The sequence below is a fragment of the Eleutherodactylus coqui genome, chromosome 5 (genome assembly GCF_035609145.1).
Source record: "Eleutherodactylus coqui strain aEleCoq1 chromosome 5, aEleCoq1.hap1, whole genome shotgun sequence".
NCBI lineage: Eukaryota > Metazoa > Chordata > Amphibia > Anura > Eleutherodactylidae > Eleutherodactylus > Eleutherodactylus coqui.
In genome coordinates, this window is record NC_089841.1 from 66884286 (window position 1) to 66903879 (window position 19594).

At 44.1% G+C, this 19594-nt stretch overlaps 1 protein-coding gene and 1 long non-coding RNA gene across 2 annotated transcripts in view; one reads left to right on the top strand and one right to left on the bottom strand.

The window, feature by feature from the left end:
• The first annotated feature begins 4037 nt into the window (after positions 1–4037).
• LOC136627495 (uncharacterized) lies at positions 4038–6186 on the top strand. The gene is made up of 3 exons (XR_010792796.1): positions 4038–4681; positions 5011–5308; positions 5911–6186. It is a non-coding gene; the product is annotated as an uncharacterized lncRNA (long non-coding RNA).
• Positions 6187–6332: 146 nt separating this feature from the next.
• LOC136627494 (aquaporin-3-like) overlaps positions 6333–19594 on the bottom strand; it is a 31329-nt gene continuing 18067 nt past the window's right edge. The window contains exons 2-6 of the mRNA XM_066602643.1: positions 18409–18535; positions 15106–15243; positions 12915–13033; positions 9379–9596; positions 6333–7149 (exon numbers count right to left, since the gene is read on the bottom strand). Coding sequence (XP_066458740.1) covers positions 6981–7149; positions 9379–9596; positions 12915–13033; positions 15106–15243; positions 18409–18535 — 771 coding nt within the window. The 3' untranslated portion in view covers positions 6333–6980. The remainder of the gene's footprint in view (positions 7150–9378; positions 9597–12914; positions 13034–15105; positions 15244–18408; positions 18536–19594) is intronic.

Genomic DNA, 19594 nt, shown 5'->3' on the forward strand with positions numbered 1-19594 from the left:
ATCCAGGATAGAATTATCACCTTTTTTCAGGAGCTTAGCTGAGTTCATTTATTTCCTTTACTTGCTTGAGAAGAAGCTCTGTGCAGCTTCCTGTCTTGTCTCCTGTTCTGAGAAGAGGATGTTAACATCATAATATTAAATTATATCCTCATCAACATCCAGAAGATGTACACAAGGCAGCGCTGAGAGCAGCTCATTACTGATGTCCTCCACACAGACCCCTCCAGCCATCGTATTATATGGGATTAAGGTCTTAAAACGGCTCAAAATTAATACGTAAGTCAGAACCTACAGAGGATGATCATTTGCTGTTTATTTTTCCTCAGATCTTGCTCCTTGTCTGCTTTTTAGCTCTTTTAGGATACAGATGTGATCTGTGACTATTTTGTAGCTAAGTAGTTAATCTGACATAGTCTTGGACACAGGCTCTGCCATATGATTGGTTCTGACTGTCTTCCCTGCAGCCTGAACCAATGATTAGACAGGGGTGTATCCCAAACTACCTCAAACTAAGCACAGTAGCTAAACTATAGTCACAGATCCCATCTGTATCCTAAAAAAGCTAAAAAGCAGACAAGGGACAAGATCTGAGGAAAAATCAATAGAATGTGATCATCCCCATAGATACTGACATATATCAATTTTTATCTACTGACTGGAGGGTCACTTTAAATGAAAATTCTATACTTCAAGTGATTTAAAACATTTTTTCTTTAATTTTCTATCCAACTTTTATCTTGCATCTGATGGGTTTCCCCAATTTAGAATCCTTTAAAGGGAACTTGTCATCAAATTTATACACAGAAAACCATCTGCACTGTTTAAACAATGATGTCATGGGCTTTTGCAAAGTTACTTTGTTGGAAATCGTGTTGCAAGCATATCTGTATAATGCAGGGTTTTGTAAATTAAGGGCGATCGGTTCGGTGGGCAGGATAGACCATCCGTAGTGGGCTGGCCAGACCATCTCTGATGCCTTGCATACATCCACAAGTACTCCCCTCTCTGCCACTGACGTGGAGACATTCTCGCAGAAGAGCTGTGTGACCTAAAACACGTGCAGTTGAATTTGTCCATAACGGGCACAGATGAACTGGGCATACACCAGTCCTGGCAGTCATGGCGCACGTGTCAGATTTAGACCACAGCGATGACATGAAGAACGTCTCCACTTCATTGCCACAGAGAGGAGCATGTTTGGGGAGGTACGCAAGGCAAAAGAGTTGATCCTGCCAGCCCACCACAACAGACGGTCTGGTCCAACCACTTGACCAACTGCCCTTAATTAGCATGTGGTGCAGGAAAAGAAAAACCCTGCATTTTTCAGGTATGTTTGCAACACGATTTGTGACAAAGTAATTTTGTGGATGCCCGTGACGTTCTTGTTTAAGCAGGGTGGGGGTTTACTTTGCAAAAATCTAATGGCAGGTTCCCTTTAACTGCCATGTGAGCAATAGGCATATATGTGAACCTTGATGTGGGTGGTGATATCTGTATGTAGTACTAGGCATCAGCAGGAATTCTGGGGCTACTTGGAAACTGCTGAATTGATAGACTTTTACTGAGTCATTGAGAATTACCCAGGGAATGGAACGACTGAGTGCATACTACCCAAGAAACTTCCAGGATGGCGCACAGTATAATGTTCCTATAGTAAAGTCAATTATAGCGCTCCTACTACAAAACCAATAGCAGTTCCATAATCATAATGCCAGCCACTGTGCCTTCATTGCAGTATCGACTACAGTTACCCCATAACACAACCAACCAAAGTGCCCACTTAGCAAAGTCAACCGCAATACAATCATAATTGTGCCAGTAAAAGAGTCGTAATTGATAGATCTATCTACAGTGCCCCCATAGCTGCGCCATCCACAGTCATACACTTATACATTATGTGGTTCCAGAAGATGCATGAATCTTAGTTACTACACAGATCTAACGCTGAGATTATCCTCATCTGACACTACATTTCCATTCCTCCCAACAAGAATAATTCATGGGTGGGAACCATTAAAAAAATGAAGTACAGTAATTTTGAACATAATGGCACCATTATTACTACATGCTTCTGGCAGACGTTACATAACATCAGTCGCCTTCTATAGGCGGAGGCTGCATGTTGACGAAATTGATCACCGGCGAACAGATTTTATTGAGCAAAGCCTAGCACTTTTGTCTCCGGTGTATAATTATGCTCTTAATTCTCCTGTAAAGCCTCTGGGATGTCGGCGTTAAAAGCAACACTAATTGTTTGTGGTGTTCAGCCTTATGCAACGTGAATGTGAGATTTTCCATTGAGGGATTAAGAAACAACAATCAGTCAATAGTAATGCAGAGAGGTGATAAAGCATTAGAACGACCGCAGCTCAAACATTCATGACTGCTCCTGTGTCAAACTGTAATGTATTTCCTGTCCTAACATAGTGTGGGGGCAGACTTTAAAGGGATCTCTCCACCTATGCTACATCCAAGCTGGGTGTATGTAGCCGAGTTCTTGTCCCATTACCATCGATCTGCTCCATGTCAAGTACATACAAGTCATGGAGCATATCCACTGGAGTCTGATTTGTGCCTAGATTTCTGGGGCAGATGCATAGTACATATAGAAAATACCAGCCTGGTACCAACTTTATGGTAGACTGAGTGCATACAGTCACAACTTGCATTGAATGCAATGAGAACTGTGCCTGTAGTACCAAACTAGGCTGCTGCAATACGGACAGCGCTATCTGCTATCAGTACTGACAGCGGTACTGGGAATCAGCTAATTAGTGGAGATCCTGAGCGGCAGACTCCTGCCAATCAATTATTGGTGACCTATTCTGAGAATAGGTCATCAATAGTAAAAGTCCCGGACTACTGCTTTAAGGGGGCTGTGCATAGTTAGAAAAACATGGCTGCTTTTTTCCATACACAATATGACTCTTGTCCATGGGTTGTGTCCGGTATAGCAGCTCAGCTCCCATTCACTTCAATGGACAAGGGTGACACCAGGTTTGGAAGAAAGCGGCCATGTTTTTATAACCCTGGACAACCCCTTTAAGGAAAATGGACTAACATGCCCATACATGCTCTTACAGGCCCATAGCATCAGGTTGCTAGTAGGTACTTCCATACCAAAGTCAATACTTGGATCATTAGAACGTGATATCAACTTGCACAACTTTGACTCTTCTTCACTCTTCTTTGCAATTGAAGAACAGATTCAAATCACAATGAAGATCAAGTAGCCCAGGCATAGGACCTACCTAGGTTAGAAGTTAAAAGGTGGTTCTTTGCCATCATAGAGCTTACCTTCAAGAGTTGGAACCATAACAATTCTTAAAGAGATTGTCCAGTTTTAAACTATTGATGCCCTGTCCTCAGTATAAGTCCATCAGTAGTTGATTAATGAAGGTCCTTTGTCCACACTGTTGCCAATCAGCTGTTTGCCAAGCTGGTGCACTTGTGCACTGAACTAAATTCTGCAGGAAACAGACAGCTCCATCCTTACTGTAGCTGCCAGGCTTGGTATTACAGGCAAGTTCCCATTGAAGTGAATTGGGACATTGCCTGCAATACTAACTCTGGCCTCTACAGTTAGAACGGAGCTGTCTGCCTCCTGCAGAAATCAGCTCAGTGCACAAGCATGTTGGCCTGGCAAATAACTGATCAACAGGGGTCCCAGGCAACGAACCCCTGCCAATCTACTACTGATGACCTTTACTTAGGATAGGCCATCAATAGTTTACAACAGAACAAGTCCTTTAATATTGTGTTCATATATGACAACTATAATAGACATATCATTACCTCATATCCATGTCCTCTGTGTACATTTGAAGAAATCCATAAGATCCTGACTAAATTGAGGAAAAATTGCAGCAAATTGCAGAAACCCAAGATGATAGATGAAATCACAAATTATACCTCTAAAGATAAGGTTTGTTCATTGTCCATATTGCATACACAGATATGGGTTATATACAAAGCGTACAGATAATGAAAGGCGTGCACAACTCATTTTCTATAACAATATTGGATTTAATGACGCATAAAATGTATCCAATGCACAAGCAACTGCAATAAGGTTTATGTACAATGCTTACAGCCGTCATTGTTCACATGGAATTTAAGCCATTATGACCTCTTTTTAAAAAATCATCATATAAAACCCCCCAAAAGCATCGTCTGATGAGTGGATAGTGAAATAATACATTGCAGTGGTTTACAGTTTATTATGTATTCATTACAGTTTTAGTCAATGGTTCAGCCTGACTAGTAGTTTGAAACATAAATGCCCATTTAGACCGCACCTATCCTTACTATTGTACTAATTCTCAATTAGTCCGGCCATAGACGTTACATTAGATTGGATTTTCTTGTGCATTCATTGGAGATTATAATAATAGACGCCATATATGAATGACTCTGTATGTAACGGGTGTTCCCTTTGAGTGTAGGACATGATACAATGGTTCCTCATGACCATAACGTCTTACAAGTTCTTGTGACCCCTGAATATCAGTTGTCCATGCTGCCACCAGACTTTCCACTAATGCCCATGGTTATCGTAGGCTTATCTCCAAATACTACACAAAGTCTTAGCCAGCTCTCCAACTCAATGCACAGAGAGCAAATGGCTTACAATCTATCTTGATCCTCTACTTTTTACTCCCTTCTCATTTGCATCCTGTGGGTGCGTTCACACGAGCGCATAAACGGCGCGTTTTTGCGCCCAGTCGTATAAACGTGACCATCTGAGGCGTTGGTTTCCAATGTATTCGTTCGCACGGGCGATTTTACGGCGTGTAAAAACGGCAACCCGAAAAAAAGACGGAACATGTGCGACCGAAATACGCGCCAACGCATATTCGATGGCCGAAAAGATAGTTTGCAAAGTAGGAAGAAACGATAATACGCTTTCTAGCTCTGGTCATGATCGCCGAAAAACGTTCTTTCCGGCGATTATACACTGCGCACGTGCGAACGTAAATACGCCTACGCTCGTGTGAACGCACCCTGTAGCTGTAGGATGAGTGGGAGGGATCTCAAACAAGCCTGTGTAACATGAAGAGAGAGTCTCTTGTACAGCAGAGGGAACATCCTGTGAATGAAGGTTGATGAGATTAGAAAAACATGGCCACTCTTTTACAGAAACAGCACAACTCGACCATGGGCTGTGTCTAATATTGCAGTTCAGTCCAATTCACTTAATTGACATTAAGATGTAATACCAGATACAGCCTTTGGACAAAAGTGGCACTATTTCTGTTTAAAAAAAAAAAGCAACTATGTTTTTCTAATCTCATGCAGCCCCTTTAAGGCCTCATGTCTACGGGGAAAATCGGGCCCGCTACGGATTCTACATGTAGAATCTGCAGCGGGTCCCTCCTGCCCCGCGGACATGAGCGCTGAAAATAACAATAAATGAGAATAAACTTACCTCCCATCCGCTCCGTTTCTTCTCTTCGCGGCGGCGTCATCTTCTCTCGTCGCGGCCGGATCTTCATTCTTCGGCTCGGCGGATGTGCATGATGACGTCGGTGACGTGCCCCGCGCATGCGCCGGGCCGAAGCAAAATGATCCGGCCGCGACTGAGAGAAGATGGCGCGGCGCCGAAGAGAAGAACCGGAGCGTGTAAGTAAAATATGATTTTTGTGTCCCGCGGATCCGGACGGCTTCCATAGGCTTCAATAGAAGCCCGCGGGAGCCGTCCCCGCGGGAGACCCGCATGAAAATGGAGCATGGTCCAGATTTTTTCATGCTCCATTTTTTTTAAAATCACTTTTATTGACGATCCGCGGGTATTTATCTACCCGCGGGTGGTCAATGCATCCCTATGGGATGCGGATCCGCGCGCGGGAGAAGAGTTAAAATCCGCTACGGATTTTAATTCTTATTTTCCCCGTGGACATGAGCCCTAAGTCTATGTAGTGATACTGAATGATGGTCACCGAACCAACAAAATGTACCGGGCTGTTCCTGATATGTACTGAAGTGACAGTGTTGCTCATCCTAGCACCACTTTACTTCAGTCAGCTGATTGGCAAGCGGTGGACCCCGACGATCAACTATTGATGACCTATCCTGAGGATAGTTACGGGAAACCTCTTTAAGCACTACTCTTCATCCCCCTGGGAATGCCAAAAAATATACCAAGAATACCCACTTTTTGGTAAATCTGCATAAATTCTGCTCACCTTGAGGTCCATTTAGCTGGACAATCCTGAGAAAAACCGGACATTGGGAAGTGTGGCAGAGGTACTGTATGTCATACAAATTAATTGTTTTCAGGGGGAACTAAACAGTAAAGTAGTAAATACTCATGAAATTTGTAAAATCTCTTAAATTTTTGCTCCTGTTAAAAAATAGTATTGATCTATGTTAGAATGGTTTAATACTTAGTTATCAACTCAGTACCAGAAGTGTATTCAGTGCTATACAGAGAAATAGAAAAGGAGATGGTGTCCCATAGTGTCAAGCAATATGGGCCCCAACTTTGTATTGGTTCATGCCACCAAACCCTAATCCCTGGACAAGAGGGTCCAGCACTGGTTCCTTCCCTTCTCTTCCCAGAACATGTAGGAGAGTTGGACAGCCTAACCACTGGAGGTTCCATTTCCCCTAATTTGATAACATCAAGGAGCTGGAAAAGAGAGACAGTTGGTGGGTTTAAACCGAGCTGGCCCTTCTTTCCCTCCATAGACCCCATAGAAGCTGTAGGGGTTACTTCTACAGTACACATGCCATTGTAAATTGACAAAAATATTGTTAAATGGGATTAAATATGGTGCTCTTACACAAATCAATACCACAGTCCATAAGATGCTTTATGTACAGAGCATGGTAAGGGAAGACGTTTCTGCACATCCGACAAGCTAGTAATAGTATACAAGAAATATCTAATGTCTAAGACCCATGGAGGTCTTCTGCCAGATTGTGTTTGGTTAGTTGCCGCCATGTTATGAGTATTCAGTCCTCTAGTGGCTGCCCTTTTAGATTCTCTCTTTGTGTTTGACGTTAGACAGCTTGACATTCTCTTGTTCAGTAGACTCTGGAGGAGGCTCGACGTGGCAGCCGATCATTAGTTGGTAGACCATAACTCCGGCAAAGGCTCCCAGTAAGGGTGAGACGATGGGGACCCACCACCACTGCCCACCAGCACTATGGATACAAACAAAGTGCATGTTAATGTGGTATGTAGTAAAGATTCAAAAGCTAAATTTGTGAGTATATGTTCAAATTAAAGGGGTTGTTTGGTTACTGGAAACATTGCCTATATACCTCATACTATGTAAAATAACAAAAGGTTACATAACTTTCCTCTGTCACAAAGATCCAGTGCTGTACCCTCACCGTCCTCCCCGTTTTTGTTGTGGAAGATGATATCAAAGGAAGTTACATGACCACTGCAGCCAATCAGTGGCTGCAGAATTACTGTTCTGAACTTCTGGCATCATGGTGCCCAGGATGTGAGTGCTAATGTCAGAAGAATGGGTGAAGACGCTGTCAGGTGACTTCCTGTGATGTCATCTCCACAGCAAACACCGGGAGGATGGCCAGGCTACAGTGATGGATCCCAACGGTAGAGGCGGCGTTTAATTCTGCTCTTTTTGTTATTTTAACACAGTTGGTAATATAGTAGCGAATGTTGTCTGGTAACTGGACATCCCTTTTAAGTACTCACCTCTACCCGTTCCCACACTCTTCTTCACTCCAGGGCACTGCAAACAATGTTCTGGTACTGGGGCCAACATTAGGTCATTGTCTGTAGTGCACATGAGTGAAGATGACTACATGAACGGGGAGAAGTGAGTATGTGCACATGTGGTCTGGGGTCTCTAGGGAGTATAGTCTGGGAATATATATATTTTGGAGTGTGGTATGGGTTCTGTAGTTATTCAGGGCATCAGTTGTGGGGTCTGTATTTGTTTGGAGGCACTGACATTAAGTTATAATTATTTAGAGGTCTAGCCTAAGTTTTTTTTTAAGAAGGTCAAATGCAACCACTTGTGATTTAAATGCCTTACAGCCCTCTTACTTGGGATGACTGTCGGTGGCTTCAGCTTTACCTTCACACACGAGCAAGAATCGCTTGGTGAGTGGAGGTGGAGCATGCTGGAGATCTCTTCCAGCCGCCCTCCTCCATTCACTGTAAACAGGCCGTCATTCATAGAAGAATTAGATTTTTATGCCTGCAGAAGTTGTACAATGAATTGTTTGTTATTCAGTTGCTGTTGGCTCTCACACTGAACGATCATCGTTCAGATTCCCAGCGAGAATCTGAACAATGATTGGCCCAAGTTAAATTGCCCTTATGTTGGGGTGTGTCTGATATAAATGGGCATGATAAATGGTCAAATATTTTATCACACACATCACACCAGGACTTAACGAAGACCCGTGTAACTAGGGTTGAAACGTTGTGGGCACAATAAAGACAACTCTTTGAGATAATTCCCTGGAGTGCTGCTTCTCTCCTTCTTGTTTGGCTCTACACATCACATATCTGATGTTGCTTCTCAAAAGTTTGCAAGAATGCCTAACACCAACTTCACCCTTCAAAAGAAATTACTTCATTTGAAGGTCATGCCTTTTTTGTGTTGGTACTCTAATATTTACCCAAACCCCTGTTATATGTCAATCAAGACTAATGTGGACTGCAGAAGTTTTCTTCCACACTCTTCTGACAAGGGAATGTGTAGGGAATGCTGGGAGGTACGATAAGACATTAGCACTGTTTTATTCCTTTATGTGCCAACTTATAAATGAGTACCCAAGCTGGGTACTCATTTTACCGAGTAAGTCAGCTACCTGAACAGGGATTGAACTGCTGCATTAATACTCTGCACCACACAAGGCCCCTATATAGGCAAATTATGCTCAAAAAAACCTGAATGCATGTAGTAATGTAAGAAAAAGGCAGAATAAATTAGCAGATTTTATTACCCGAAGATTTCATTTAACATATGAGGTAATCTTTATTGTAAATTAAAGAAATTTAGATACTATAATTGTTGTTTGTCGATAGGATAAAAAAAAGTTTTTGTCATTTAAAAGGGTTATGCCACCTAAAACATTTATCACCTATCCACAGAATAGGTGATAAACGTATGATTGCTGAGGGTCAGACTGGCAGGAACTCTAGGGATCATGAAAACGGTGTAGGCCAAGTCTAATGGAGTCCTAGTGCATATGTGTGACCACTGCTCCATTCACCGTTTATGAAGATAGTCAAGTGATCTGCTCAGCTGTCAGTCCTATAGAAGTGAATTGAGTGCTGGTCATGCATGCACACTGCTGCTCCAATCCAACAGTCCAATCCCCTACAATCCTCTGTGGATTGGTAATTTTTGGTAGGACAACCTTTTAATTAGTAATTTCGACACTTACGTGAAGACTTCCGTGCCCCACCCGGCCAAGGCGGTGAAGAGACGCGGTCCAAAGTCCCTGGCTGGGTTGACGGCATAACCAGAGTTGAAGCCCATGGACAATCCAATGACCAGGACGACAAATCCAACAGTGAAGGCTTCAAGCCCTCGGGGAATGGGGTTGTTGTAGGGGTCAACAATGGCCAAGACACAGACGACCAGAGCTGCAGTGCCAATGAACTGGGGAAAAAGGAGAAAATACATTAGACTTAAAGGAGATGTCTCGAGGCAGGAGTGGATTTTTTTTTATTGCCCAGTCCCCCTAATTAAGCATACATTACTAAGCCCCCCTGTAAATGACTTTTCTAGCTGGTTTGTACTTACCGTTCCAGCGTTTCAGCAACTTATAAAAATTTTCCCAAGATGGCCGCCGCCTCTTCTCCCTTCGCTTGCTGTAGCCCGACGTGCGCGCTCCCGAGACGCTACCAGCTGTGTCTCCCTGACAACCAGACGCCCCGCAGCCGCCGACCGGACCCCTGGAGTGAACACGGCCGACCAGTCACCCACCGCCAGGCAGCAGGTAACCGGCGCAGCCCCCCCCCCCCCCCCGGCACAGCGACAGCCCCCCCCATCAAGCGACAGCCCCCCCCATCAAGCGACAGCCCCCCCATCACAGCGGCAGCCCCCCCCATCACAGCGGCAGCGCCCCCATCACAGCGGCAGCCCCCCCATCAAGCGACAGCCCCCCCATCAAGCGACAGCGCCCCCATCACAGCAGCAGCCCCCCCATCAAGCGACAGCGCCCATCACAGCGGCAGCCCCCCCCATCAAGCGACAGCCCCCCCCCATCAAGCGACAGCCCCCCCCATCAAGCGACAGCGCCCCCATCACAGCGGCAGCCCCCCCATCAAGCGACAGCCCCCATCAAGCGACAGCCCCCCCCCATCACAGCGACAGCGCCCCCCATCAAGCGACAGCCCCCCCCATCAAGCGACAGCGCCCCCATCACAGCGGCAGCCCCCCCCATCAAGCGACAGCGCCCCCGGCGCAGCGGCAGCCCCCCCCCCATCAAGCGACAGCCCCCCCATCAAGCGACAGTGCCCCCATCACAGCGGCAGCCCCCCCCCCATCAAGCGACAGCGCCCCCGGCGCAGCGGCAGCCCCCCCGGCCCATCACTTAACTGGGCGGCAGGACGGCGGGACAGCTGGGCGGCTCTGCACCTTCCTCTAACAGAGGATGGTACAGAATGGCCGCTCCAGCGCGCTCCCGAGCAGTGACAGCTCGTCTGCGCATGCGCAGAAGAGCTGTAGCGGGGAGCACACTGAAGCGGCTCGTGCTGAAAGGAGAAGAACGGACTGCGCAAGCGCGTCTAAAAAAGCAAGCTGCCAGCGATTTTAGACGGATCCATGGAGACGAGGACGCCAGCAACGGAGCAGGTAAGTGGAATAACTTCTGTATGGCTCATATTTAATGCACGATGTATATTACAAAGTGCATTAATATGGCCATACAGAAGTGTATACCCCCACTTGCTGCCGCGAGACAACCCCTTTAATATTTTTTAACAAATTCATGGAAGAGAATAACTCAAAAGGTTTTCTTTTTTACACGGGAGAAGTGTGCTTTAACTATTTCCTTACCAAAGTCTACAAGTGTCATAGAAGTTTGTTTTTCTTGAAGTGGAACAAAGACCTTATTGAAGCAGAAGTAAGGAAGAAGCATCTGGTGTTTTGTCAAGGTCAAGTTTATTAAGACATGTATGGGGGGTATTTAATTACAGAGACATGTCTCAAGGTCGGTGGAGGTCAGGCGATAGTACTGCAGAGGACTAGAATAGCTCAATGAATGCTACTGATCTGAGACACTTGTGTATATATCATATTACCACAGGCAAAATATTGTACAATCACTGACATTATAATAGGAATTTACAGCTCATGAAGGGATGTTTTACCTCGGAGCACAGTTTATATATAGAATTAATCTGCATAAAAAGTTGAGTTGCTTTGTAAATACATTACATTAATCGCCTGGTACTGATCCTGAGTTACATCCTGTGTTATACTCTAGAGGTGCACTCATTCTGATGGTAAAGTCATTCTATAGATATATTACTTATTTGTACGGAATTCTGAATTACAGTTTGTATTCAACTTCTGAGCTGTATTCACAATTCTGCAGGCTTCAGAGCTAAACTCTCCCAGCATTATCTGCTTATTTAGTGTCTGCAGAGAACTCCATTTGTGCATAGTAACTGATGTACTGTAGGAAAAACTAATTTCCTCTTGTAATTCAGGAGCTCAGTGAAGCTGTCTGACATCAAGCTGGATGACGGTTTCCAATAATAACCAGAAGAACTATGAATGCAGCTCTGGAGTATAGCTAGCTTATATTTTCAGAAGTGTAACGTTTTACAAATAGGGTATGTGTGCCTTTGACTGTCTTTTGGAGAGCAAATATAGCATTGGTGAAGGTTCTCTACTATGTGGCATGTTTGAGTAGTCTACTGTACCCTTTGTTTCCTGTATTGAAGAGCAGTACATATTCCTCCGCGAGAACAATAGGTTTTCTATGAAATGCTTCCTGCATGGTGACCTTTGTATGTAAAGCACTTGTCTGAATATTTCCATCATTTCTATCAATGTAAGGCTGTACGTATTCACATGGGCGATTTTCACACATAAGTTTCATCTGATTGCAATATGGACAAAACTCGCACATTAAAAGGACCCATAATTTGCAATGAATTTATTGACATGAGCGATTTTTTTTTTTTTTTCTCGGAGCGAAAGTTTGACAAAAAAAAATCGCTGCATGTCCTATTTTAATGCAATTATAGTATCACCCATTATTTTCTATGGGATGTTTAAAAAAACGTGTCACACTTGCACGTAATGCAATGTGCATGTGAGTCTGATGCATTTTTTTCTCTTTTAGATATAGCAACAACATGCGATTTTGGGGAAAACGTGTGAAAATTGCATGCACAGCAATGCAATGATTTTTTTTTTTTTCAAAAACCACACCACATTCACTGAAGAATCACTTGTGTGAATACAGCCTGGGGGCTTATTCACACGAGCGTATATCGGCCGGTGTTTTCACGGCCGGCTGATATACGCTACCATCTGATGCATTGGATTCTGCCAGGCACTTTTATGCCGGGCAGGAAGCTATCTTATGGCATCCAATGACAGCGGCCGGAGGAGGGAAGTGGGAGGGAGTTTTGCAGCCTGAGTACTAAACTCCCTTCCCCTTCTCTTCTCCTTTCCGTCCCTTGCCACTGTTTGCAATGGGAGGGGACGGGGCAGGGATGGAGCTAAGCTCCGACCCCTCCCATTGCTGGCTGCAATCAAGGGGCGGGGAGGGGGCGGGAGGTTAGCTCTGCTCCCATTCCGCCCACTCCCATTGCAAACAGCCAGAGGGGAGGAGAGAGGATGTGAGCTGGCAAGGGGGAGGCCGAGCTCGTGCATCACACAGTAGCGAATATTGGCTGGCCGTGAAAACGCCGGCCGATATACGCTTGTGTGCATTGGCCCTAACTGACATTTCTTTACCTGGTCAAAGAAGCCATTCATTAGCGTGAGATGCTCTGTAGGGTAAGTGGCGAAAATACCAGCTGTGCCGTTCGGTCCGGTTACATAAAGTTGGTCATTTGCAAAGAACCAGATGGCGTCTGAAATAAAAAAAGTGAAAATGTTATCTAAAGGCTCATTGTAAACCAGGTGTTATCTAAGGAAATATAGCACCAAAAGCAATGCAAAATCTGTAGCACAGCCACACCTCCCCCTCCAGACCGCCATGTGCAAACATAATAGTGAGGTCCACCAAGTGATGTCAATCAAGATTTTCAGGGATACCTGATCACCTGATTGTAGGAAGCCTTAGGGTGGTTTCATATATAGGTGGTCATTTATTAGGACGGGTGTTGCAAATGCACACTGGCATATACCTCTTCTTATATTAAAGGTGTTGTACCACAATTACAAGTTATCCTCTATCCACAGGATAGGGGACAACTAGCTGATCAGTGGGGGTCTCACCGCCAATCTGGAGAACAGGACTCCCATGTCCCACTCTCCTTTCACTGCGGGGTTTACTTCACCCCTCACAATGGATGAGCAATCATGGTCAGTACTCCATTCATTTCAATGGGAGTAACAGAAATGCCCGAGCCGGGCAAGCGAGCCGTTTAGTTGCTCAGCATTCCCATTGACTGGAGCCTGTGTGTGCTTGCATGACTGTTGCTCCATTCAGTCAATTCCTCACTGTGGGGGAGCCGTAACCCCACAGTGAGGAGGACAAAGGACTCTTATTCTTGAGATTGGCAGGGGTCTCAGCTGTAAGACCCCCAATGATCAACAAGTTATCCCCTATCCTGTGGATATACCATTTGGTGCTTTTTTTTTTCTATATCTATAGAGTTTTTTAGGTGTGTTTTTAAAAGTTTTTCTGCAGTAGATTAAAAAACACATGGAAAAATAGTACGTTAAAAATGAGGGAATAAAAAAACTTGTAAAAAAATGCATATAAATCATAGTGTCTATGTAGGGAACGTGAACCTGTATTTCCTTCCATCTACTAATTAGAACAATTGTTTCCAGCACATAATAAAGAATATTCATACACTGACACCTAATAACTTTGTTGCCGTCCGTTCTCTAGTTTCCTGGTTGACTTCCAGCCATTTCTAACAAGCTGCTGCATGTGGAACTTGTTCTGTCCGTCTCGTTATCCAATTGGGGCCATGCAAATGTCATCAGACTTCAAAATGTCGTGTGTGAACGCTTCACCCAGATAATTGTCACTTCCTGCAGCTTCCTAATAACTTTATTTTTCAGTTCTGAGCGATATTTCACTCATGGCGCAAGACTCTTGGGTGGGACCGGCCGTGTTTGGCAGGAAAATTATGAGTTTAGAAGTGGGAAAACCTGAATAAGCTGCATATTATATATATTATAATGATCCTATTTGGAAAGGCGGCTGGGTGGTGGTGTGACTACTGTGCAGCCAAAAAGGTCATATAATCTTCATGTTATTACAAGTCACCTTCTAGAAATGTGTAACACCGCAGCTTCTAGAATGTGTTAAAAAAATGGCACAAAGATTGGGAAAGTAAGGAGTAATTCTGGACGCTGGGATAAAGTTAGGGTGCTTTCACACCTGCGTTAGGGTCAGTTCAGGGTTTCCGTCTCTCTGCTCTGTTTTTAGAGGAGAGAAACTGAAATAAAAGGGAAAAAAACAGATGCCGCTCATGTGATCACGGCCTAAAGATGGATCATCAATATTTAAGTCCCAGATAATCCCTTTAGATGAACGCAGTTACTTCCATACAGTAGGTCCCACTAATGAGATCCCCAGTAAACTGCCGTCTTAGCAAAGCCTCCTGGACGTATGAAGCATCACACCAAGTGGGCAAATAATACACAGACACAAGTAGTTGCTCTTCCCTCTTGTTTATATAGGCGGTTCTGAAGAGTGGATCCCTCGATATCAACCCCATATACCCTAAGAGGACATAAGAAGGGGGGTATTTACTGTAATTCCAACTCAATCCATCATTAGATACCTTCCATGCCTCTCCAACCCTACCGGCCACCAGTCCATGGTCTAATGTCTGAAGGCACCTCATCCCCTAGATTAGTGTTACCCAACCTGTCGATCTCCAGCTGCTGCAAACCTCCAGCTCCCAGCCCACCCTGACAGCCCATGGCTTTGGTCCTACATAAAGTTCTGTACTGTACTTACCATAGTATAAACCATAAACAATGCCAGCTCCGAGGAACGCTCCTAGAGTCTGTGCCAAGGTGTACACTGGGAACTTTATCCATGGTTCCCTTGCCATGATACACAAAGCAAAAGTAACAGCTGGATTCAAATGGCCCCCTGCAGAAGACAAGAAGCATCGTATGACACATTATCCATGGAAAGACATAGAGAAGAGAACATGGTGTGCATTCTGTATGGAGTGTGTTAGCGGAGAAGTTCAGTTAATTAGAATCAATACATCTAAGTGGTATCACATCTACATTAGAACCTCCGCTACAGATCCAGCACAAAATACTGGAAGAAGCAGCGCTGCATGCAGTGTCTTGTGGAGCTACATTAGGGACTTTTCACACAGGATGGAAAAATGACTTAAGACCTGCCTGCAATTCCACATCAAAATCCGCATTTAGACCTGCAGATTTTGGTGTGGGACTCTGCAGCTGCAGATTTGGCTGCGACCTGTGGAGTAATTCCATCCCGTGTGAAAGGTCCTTTAATTACCATCCTCCTGGCTCTATCTCATCCCTTTTGATGTTCCAAGGCACCACAGCCAACCTATCGGTGCTGTACTTATGTTATGAGCTTGGATCTGGTGCTGTATTTATGTTATGTTTGGTTCTGGTACCGTATTTATTCACTGAGCTGTTCTGGTTTTACTTTTCAGGTAGCATATCTGCATGAGGGCTTGTTTTTTGTTTAATGAACCATATAATATAATGTGAGACTTTTAAAAATTTTCAAGTGAAGCAAAGTGGTAGAAATCACAGTAGCACCATTTTGAGGGGGGGGGGGGACATACATAGTTGTATGTGTGACGCGAAGGGGTTAATAATACAATGTGTTGCATGTTAGGTCCATAGTGATGATGCATCTAGGTACAACTCATTGACCTAAAGGCATTGGGCTAATTCATTTAAATCTCACATGCAAAAAGTTCTCTATTGGTCACTTATGCACCCAGTGATCCCTGGCTATTTCACAATTTCAGAATGTCCTGACGTTAAAGGGTTTATCTGACGTAAATAAAGCCTAATCATTAATCGCTGTATAATGAAAAGTTCTGCAACTTTCTACTAAACTTTATTTCAGTTCCCTATTTTCAATGCGTCTGTATCCTGTCAGTTAATGGTGACAATATTTTCAGTGTCTGGTGTTGGATAGTAAAAAATAGGGCAGAACACCCAGTAGAGAAGTGGTAGACCCAGAGGAGAAGAGTTGTTAACTACCAAAATGTATGTGCTCATCTACAATCAGTCCTGGTGCATCCATGGGAGAAGCTGCTACCAACCCAGAGACTTCATCCTACAACAATGCTGCACACTGTACTGGAAAGAAAAGGTTGGGGTACGGCGCAACCCTAATGTGTGAAGGCAGTATTCGAGGCCAAGAGGTGTTTTTCCCCAGATCGGGCAAGACAGCAACATGCAACGCAGCCTATATTACTGAGAAGTCAAGATTCACCTTAAATATTAGCCTCACCCATTAGGATTGCATCGGGCCACAACTTTCACTTGACAACCTGTTGTAAAATTGTTACAATGTATCCAGCGTTGACTAAACAGCCAGACTGATACATTTTACCTGCACTTATCTGCTGTAGGAATCTATCCAGACAGGAGAGATATTTCTGCTGCTGATGTCAGTTGCTCTCAGAGGATTGCTTAAAGGGGCTTTCTGAGTACCCCTAACATTGGTGGCAGAGGGGGGCACATAGTCTATTAAAAAAAACTAAATATTCACCTCCCGCTGTGCACTGCTCTACTGCTGCCAATCCATTCTTCTATTTACTTTGGTGGCAGTGGTCACGTGGATTGTTTACCCATGTAACCACTGCTGCCAATAAGAGGCTGGACAGGGAGGTCATCAGTGATATCCCCAGACCTTGGGGTTTCTCAATTAGAAGCCCACAGGTTTACGGAATGCTAAAGAGTCTTCTCGCCTGGTGATGTCACCTGTCAGATGCCGTGATGCTGAACCACTGAACCGGCAGTCCAGCGCCACAGTAAGTATTTTGATTCTATATAATTTTGGACACAAGGTGCCCAAAACAATATTTAAAAATAACTCAAAAAGTTGTTTTGTCTTGCGAGCGCAAAAAGTACAGTAAAACGTGCCAATATTCACGCAAAAAAGCCTTCTTTATGGTGAAAATACATTTCACTGAGGTGTGTGCAAAAACACTTATGCTCATGTGAAGGAGCAATTAGGGCAGCTTCACATGGGTGTACGCACAATTGTGTGCGCCTCAGCGCTGCATTTTGAATAAGCAAGGCTTTTTTGCCCGAGAATTGGGGTATTTTATTGTACTTTTTGCACTCTCAGGACATGATTTTTTGAACACGGAAGACAAACGTGCCCCAATTTAAATGTCTTTTTGGCCTAATGAGTTCCAGGTGTGTTCCTTTTCTCGTGATTTGGGCAGTGTATTGCGCATTGTGCAACCTCCATAGATTTCAGAGCAGGCTGCATTTTTTATGTGCGATCAAAATACACGTTAAACAATAAGAAATGAGAAGGAACCCATTAAAATCAATGGGTTCTATTCTCTGCATATTACACATGCAGATACGCCCGTGAATCTGCCCTTAAGTAGACTAGATGCCATCTAAACAAGCTCTTAGTTAAACGGACAGGATTAGGAAGGTCAGGACAGATTTTGAGATTTATAATGTTGTCATCCACTGTCAGAAAGCTAAGATCGTGAAAATGGCGAGGAACCGGTTGTAAAATGTTTCATTATACAATGATTAAACTTTACGCACATAAAACAGGTCTGTCCTGACCTGTGACATCCAAATGCATCATGAATGGATAACTCCACCCGAAATGTATTCTACAGCACAACCTTAACCTTGATGAGACATCGTGGGGAGGAAGAAAGGGAATCATAGTAGTTTACACAACTGGGAGGTTATAGTACAACTGAAAACTCCATTAAGGACCTTTCAGATGGGATGGAATATTGCACAATAGCGTTGTATAATGTGTCGTTCTTGAATTACAGATTAAAATCCACACTGCAGTTTTTGATGCGGAAATGCTGTCCAAATTCTGCTATTTTCAATTCCGCACCAAAATCCGTAGTTACCAGTGCAATTTTTCGCAGAAGGGCATATTCTGCTACACTACTGCGGAATATTCTTCCCCGTGTGAAGGGTCCCTTATACCGTACGGGGAGAGATGAATCCGTTGTAGTCACTTGTGTGTATGGATCATGTTACATAAGAGGTTCACCATCCATAATGTGTAAGAGCCTACGATACTTATCATGCTGCTTCTTACCTGAAACCTGTCCAGAGATGAGGATGCCTAGCGTGACGGCAAATCCAAAAGCCAGATTAACAGTCAAGAAGAGACCATGGGAGCCTTTACTGAGGACGACCTGAGCCACTGAGCCACAGCCGAACATCTGCAGAACAGAAAGAGACCCGGCCGTTATTACCAATGCTCCAAATACTCTGCATTCACACAGTATACATGTAGCAGTTACTGGATGAGACATGTTTTACCTGTACTCCAGTGATCTGATATGTTTCTGAGTCTCTCATTGGTATGCATTTGAAGGCACTAATATTATATTGCAGTAGTCACCTCTAAAGCTGCATCTCCTGTCTACCTCTCAGAATCTGTTATACACCCTAATGCCTGGGGAAAGTTTATGGTCAACCTTGGTCTACTGTAGATGCTTTATACAGACCATGAACCAGCAGAGCTAACAGTCAGATAAGAGGCTTTGCTGCCTGAAGGTTAACAAGAACCCAACAGAATTCTCAACGCAGCTCTGGCTGTTACTGGAGGACCAGTACAGGATAAGAAGGCAAGACATATGAAACGTTACAGAACAGTAAACAGTATGTATATTTAACATCTAGTACTGCAATTCAAAATTGGATGGGATCTTTATAGCTTTGAACTTGTCAATTTGCAAATACTTTACAATACTTGTACTGATCCTGAGTTACATCCTGTATTAGACTTCAGAGCTGCACTCACTGTTCTGCTGGTGGGGTCACTGTGTACATACAATACTTATCCTGCACTGATCCTGAGTCATTGCATCCTACAAGCACTCCTGAAATACCCTGCGCTGCTGGGGTATCCTGTTCTTTCCAGTGTAATGCTCTGTCTGTAACTTTCTGCAATATCATATGAACATTGTTTTCACTGCTGGGATGTTTCAGCCGCAAATACCACAGCCGAGAAAATATATAGGACATGCCCTATCTACCCCACATGTAGTGAATACGGCCTCACTGATACATGCAAAGTCTTAAGGCCCATTTAGACGGACAAATGTCAGGCAACTGATGTCCAACACTCGTCCCCGCGTGTACTCACTCCCGTGCTGCTGCACAAGAGCGAGTGTTGTTGGCTTACAGCGGGGCGTCAGGAGGAGAATTCTCTCCTTGCTCTCCCCCGCCCCTCTCCATTCACTTTATATAGCGGCAGTTCATTACTGAACCGCCGC